This window comes from Calypte anna, chromosome 1, assembly GCF_003957555.1.
Source record: "Calypte anna isolate BGI_N300 chromosome 1, bCalAnn1_v1.p, whole genome shotgun sequence".
NCBI lineage: Eukaryota > Metazoa > Chordata > Aves > Apodiformes > Trochilidae > Calypte > Calypte anna.
Window position 1 is genome coordinate 191,757,937 of NC_044244.1, and position 6,116 is coordinate 191,764,052.

Below are 6,116 nucleotides of genomic sequence, written 5' to 3' on the forward strand. Positions count from 1 at the left end.
GACTAGATAAAAGGAAGAATTTTCTTACAAGGAGAGTGATGAAACACTGACACAAGGTTGACCAGAGAGATGGTAGATGCCCCATCCCTGGAAACGTTGAAGGGCAAGCTGGACAAGGCTCTTAGCACCCTGATCTAGTTGGACATAGACACTCCAAGGTGGGATTTATTTCTTGGAGCCTTAATGTTACCACTTACATACCCAAACTGTTGAAATTGAAGGGTGAGTCAAAGGCAAAATGCTAAGGGTTGGAGCTTTGGTCCATATTGGAAAATAATGTGCTTTTAACAATAAAAAAATAAAATCTGTGATATAGCAGAGGTTAGGACCAAATAAATTCATGTTACATTTTCCACCCTAATTTTTCATATCACAGGACCGACTAGTTAATAGTCCTTACTCAGATTTAATAATGTAGAGCTCTCACTTAAAGTTTAATTAAAAAAATAGGCTTCAGGACACGCCTTCTAGGAGGATTTAAGGTGCTAAGTATAATCCTGAGAAATTATAAAATGGTCTCATGTAAAGGAACAAAATGCAGTGATGTGTTACAGCAGAGGCACCTGTTGAGAGCAGAGGATGAAGCTGCAGTGATGCAATAAAATGACAGTTTGATATTCAACACTTTTTCTTCAGTAAATCTGTACTGTAAGCATCAAACTCCAGTGGGAGCTGTTTGCCCACATGCTTGCTGGTTTTGAGACATCGTTGGAGCCTGTGGACCTTCAGATCATTGTTCACTGCTGCTGTCTCTCTCACAAGGTGCTCTCTGCCAGGCTTTTTGCACAGTCTCCTGAATTTCCTGTTGATCATGTTGCAGAGCTTTACTCCTCTCTACAGCCAGGTTCAGTAGTTCCTCTTTCTCCTTATTGGTCCTCTCCAGCTTGTCCTGAGCCCTCTGATGACTTTCTGCAAACTCAGCCTGTGCAATAGTTTGTGGTGCTTCTCCCGTAGGTATTGCAGCTGATTTTTAGTCAATCAGCTTCCCAGGCATGGGCACTTGCTTGCTGGCTCTGAGCTTCTAGCATCTCCTTTTCTTGTTCCTGGGCTCTGTGACTCTCATGTTTCTTCTGCAAGGAGTCCAACTGCTGTGAGACCTTTCTGGTCGAGGCAATGACCTGGAGCACTTCAGCTTCCTTCTCCCTCACAGTCTGGTTGAGTGTCTCATTCTCCTCCAGGTCCTTATTCTCCTCCCACAGCTGGATTTGCTGTTTACTGTGTTCATCCTTGAACTGCATCGTTTTTTCATGGTTGTTGGCCAGACCTATGAAATGCCCCTCCAAATGCTGAATTTATTGGGTTTGGGTTTTCATTTTTGCAGCATCCTCTCTTTTCAGTATCTCCAGCTCCATGTTGAGCTGCTCTGGGCCTCTACAGCATTTGTGTCCAGTGTCTGCTTTTTTCTTTGGTATACAATTAGGTGATGCTGTTGTTCCAGGCATGAATGTAGCAGAGCTTGCTCACTCTTCTCTTTGGGACTCTGTACAGAGTTCTTCCAGGCCTTTTGTTAGATCTTCCATGTCTTTGCCTGTCTCTGGGTCACTTGTGAAATAAGCCATCTCTGCCTCTCTCTCATCCTGAGCCTTGTTACACCTGTCTCACACAAACATGAGACAAAATGTTACAGTGACCTTGTCTCTTAGAGACACTCAGCATATTTAAATGTTACCCAATGGTTGGGTGACCAACAACTCTGCTATAAGCTGGTGGAGTTCCTCTGGAAGTCCAGAGGATATAAAAGCAAAGGACATAGGCTTAGTATTAATGCAGGTCTGTTAATTTGCTGATTACCAGTTTTGCTAATTATTTCTTCTCAAAGCACCATTTTTGTAGCTACAAGAAGCACTATTATATTTAGGCAAAAGGCTTGCCAGAGAAAGCTGTAAATAACTCCCTAAGCAATCCTCTTACTCTGTCTTTATTTTCTCCTACAGGTTTAGTATTATAAATGCAAGTAAAACATGAAAAGTTACATCAAATTTCTAATTGGTCTATAAGATTTTAATAGTATATTGCTCATCAAAAATCAGGGAGTAGCCTTATCCCGTGCTTAGAGATTTATGAATAAAAGATCTATACAATGCTAAAAATTGCTGAATGCCTTGTGATACAAAGTCTTGATGCCTGGAGAAAGGGTTCATCATTTGAGTTTTTGACATTGATTTGCTGCATTATTTTTGGCATGTAATTTCAAAAGTCTGGTATCTTATGTGAAAATAAGGGAAATATGTATATTTACCTTAGCACCAAGGCCTAATCATCTGGCATGCTAGACAGACCTATGAAAACCCAGCCTAAAACTAATCTGTGAGTTTTTAATTTTGAAGCAGACCTGGAACTATATAGCATATGAATCAGTGTGCTGATAAATCAGGTTTTGTGAGTTCCTGGGCTTCAGCTGAAGGTGAAGATCGATCATGGGAAGGAGCCAGCATAAAGAAAGGATGAAAAATAATGTAAAGCCAAAATGAATTGACACTTGTGAAGCATGGACAGTTCCAGAGCTGCATTGCAGTGACCATTGATAGATATGCTACCTGTCTGCCATCCTGCCCTCCCCTACTGCTGTTGTTACCTTGGATCTGGCCAAAACATTTGGAATAATGGAGGAGAGGAGGAAGGACTAAAAGGTTTAGGCCATCCAGTATGGAAACACAATAAAGAGTATGGTTTAAGAGGAGAAAATGTTTTCTTACCAGGTGTTTTCTTTCCCCTGACTGTTGCTTTGTTGCCACTCCCGCTGTGGTGTTTCTGTCTCCCTGGAGATAAGGGGCTGAATCCAGTCACCCCGGAGCTGATGCCTTTATCCAGGCTGGTTGGAACTGAGCCAGCCTCCCAATAGTGGCTGAAAGAGCTGGGGGTGTTTTTTAGCAAACAAATGCTGCTGACTCTCTCAAAAGCACCCCAGAATCACAGGAGGATTCCCACAAGCCTGACTCTTGTCTCTGCTTCTGCCCTGCCAGTGCCAGAGCAGATCACAAGGGCTCAAACCACCCCAAACATGCTGAAGAGCCACAGATGCAGCTCTTGCCCTAAACAACTTGGAACTTCATTCAGCAGCTAATGAAACACCTGGCAAGTAGGACTGGGAAGCAAAGAAAAAAAACTGCAGCTGGAAGGAAAAAGTTAAGGTGCCACTGGAAAAGGATGCAAAGGAGAGGAGACAGACAGACTTTTAAAGTTTTGGTTATGGATGACTAAAAAACTTTCCTTTTGACTGTCAAGGAAAGAAACTCATTTATTGAAATATTTTGTCCTAATCAACTTCATGAACTTGCATTTCTCTGTCAGCATATTATGGATCTGAAACATACTCCTCTAGTTAGGAATCACTATGAGTTTGGTAGAAAGCTGTATTTATTGTGTGAATCACATTCAGAGGACTGCAAAAAAAATCTTTCTTAAAAAGTAAATCTTGCATTACTTCAATCAGGTATTTTCATTACAGAATTCCTGCTGGCTTATGTGATGAGATGTAGCCATTACCTTCAACCACCTTTAATAAATCAACATAATATACTTTAGCAAGAGGTGCAACTGTAGTGTTTCTAGTCTATTATTAAATCCTTCTGCATGAACAAGCTAATCAAAATATTTCTTTCACTGATAAAGCAGCTTGTTTTGTAATCTTCCCTTGTGAAGTTCATCTCACTGGGATGGCTTTGCCTTTTCTTGTGTAAGGCAATAGTGTAAACTTAGATAAGCACAGGTGCTAAAGCTCTGTTGAAGATCTTTAAAGATCTTTATGCAGACTCCATGGCTGACTAATAACAATAACTTTAAAATATCTTTCCAAAGACACTGCTGTGACTGCCCCTGCAAACCTCCTCTAAATTTGGAAGTATGAGGAAGACTCACTTTAGTGTGTGTTGAAAACTATCCTTGTCAATGTTTACTTGTCACAGTCTCAATTTTCTGCACATGCTGAAAAGAGGTATTAAAATCTGGAGAGGAGCACTGAACTTTTTGCACAAAAGGGCCTGTTTTCCTTACTTGGCTTAGTTTCTTGATTAATCTAGGTAAGTACATAATACTGCTGTGTCATTAGGTAATCACACTAATTAGCTACAAGCGCAGTGCACAAGTAATTCTTAGTTCATGCTTAGGTATCTTTTTAATTTAAACTGAGAGATTTGATCTATCTTTAGTATAGAGGTCAGCAGTGTCTTTTGAGAGAGTGACAAAATGCTGTGCCTGTCTCTGGGGTGGCTCAAGAACAGAGAAACAGAAGATGTTCTACTTAACCCAAAGGCAAGATTGAAGCCATCTTCAACCACAAACCAAGCATTTAATTTTTATGAAAGTCAAGTTTTACTATCAAAGCTTTGTACAGTATAGAACACAGCAGATTACTTGACACTTGTCTGCAAATCTAGAGCCTCGAGGCCCCATCCCTAGGGTGTAAGTCCCAAAGTTCTTTTTATATAACAATGCCTTTGAGCTTCACAGGAAGCACAACAACAGCAAACAACAGCAACAACTTCAGTCTTGTGAAATTGTAGGTCATGCTCACAGCCACCTACATTTTCAGGTGCAAATGAATTCATACAGTGAATGCAAATAAACCAGGTGCCTTGTCACTTTTCCAGAACTACCACCTTTTCAGGAGTGGCTGTTTAAGAATCCTGAAGCAAAGCAGCTGCTGTGCCATTGAAGTAAAAACACGTTGTTCCAAAGTGTCATCTGCACATTGTTCCCCACTCATACAGGAGTGGTGGTGTGTCTGTACCTGGCAAGAACCTGTAGCAGTTATCCCTCTCATTCACAACACCTGAAGCAGTAAGATATCAAGACTGACAAATACTTTTGGCATTCATAAACTCCACAGACTCCCTGGTTGATGAGAGAGAAAGTGGATTCCCCAGCAGTTTGAATAGCACCTCTTCCCTTTTCCATACATAGTGTGTAATAAAAGACCAAATATTAACTGGTGAGGCTGCACCTCAAACACTGTTCATTTTTGGTCCTTCCATTACAAGAAAAACATTGAGGTGCTGGAGAGAGTTCAGAGAAGGCACAAAGCTGGTGCAGGGTCTAGAACACAAGTCTTATGAGGAGCCTCCGAGGGAACAGTTGTTAGATATTAGAAGAAACTTCTTCATAAAAAGGGTAATTAAACATTGGAACAGGTTGCCCAGGGAGGTGGTTGAATCACTATCCCTGGAAGTGTTTAAACAAGGTGTAGATGTGGCTCTTAGGAACATGGTTTAGCACTGGACTGGGTAGAGTCAGGTTAACAGTTAGATTCAATGATCTTGAAGGTCTTTTCCAACCAGAATGATTCTGTCATTCTTTGAAGGAGCATTTAAATTCCCATGATTAAATTAAGCAACTGAGTTGGAGCTATGAAAAAAATACAACTTTTTTTCTCTATCTAAATGAGGTGGGAGATTTCAGCAGCTCTCAGGCCTACTCAGTTGGAGGAAAGAAATGTGCATTTATATTAAGAAATGTTTTCTGTCTGCATTTTGTTATATTCCATGCTGAATTGCTAACATAAAACACTGGGTTTTAATAAACATGGAATTCCTATTTAGCTTTATTAGGCTGCTTTTATTAAAAATATAAAAGTAATACATCTTATATTTTATGCATTTATCTTTTTTTTTAGCATGCATTTCTACAAACTACACATTCCAGCTATTTCCTATACTGCAAGGCTATCTAAACCACAACCACCATAGTCCCAGCATTCTCCTAACGGTGGCGCTGAAGCACAGATAAATTACTTTAGCAAAAAAACCCTACCTAATAGATACGGGTACAGCCGAGTACACTTTACAGAATAAATACACAACGTACATGTCATCACTAAGACTTGCAGGGTGAGATCCTTTAGAGTAGCATTTGAATAAAAAAAAAGGTTTCACCTCTACATCTCCAGCATTTAATTTTAAGGACTGTCCAACTTGCAAGATGATGTATGCATGATTTTTTATAACCCTGATTTTTTTTAACTTTTCTGCACCTTGCAGAATGAGACATCAACAGTACCATTTCATGTAATGCTTCTTTCTCTACAGAAGCAAATTCGTAGCCTAGAAATGTCCAACTACAAATAATGCAACTTTAAAAATAATAAAAAGAAATTCTTCATGCTCATATTCCTCCCTAGA

General features: G+C 40.0%; 1 protein-coding gene across 1 annotated transcript; it reads right to left on the reverse strand.

Moving 5' to 3' along the window:
- Nucleotides 1-618: 618 nt before the first annotated feature.
- Nucleotides 619-2,548, reverse strand: CCDC89 (coiled-coil domain containing 89). Its single transcript, XM_030461915.1, is given in 7 exon segments — nucleotides 619-769; nucleotides 771-939; nucleotides 942-968; nucleotides 971-1,417; nucleotides 1,420-1,483; nucleotides 1,485-1,593; nucleotides 2,538-2,548. Coding segments are annotated over 7 exon segments (978 nt in total).
- Nucleotides 2,549-6,116: the final 3,568 nt, after the last annotated feature.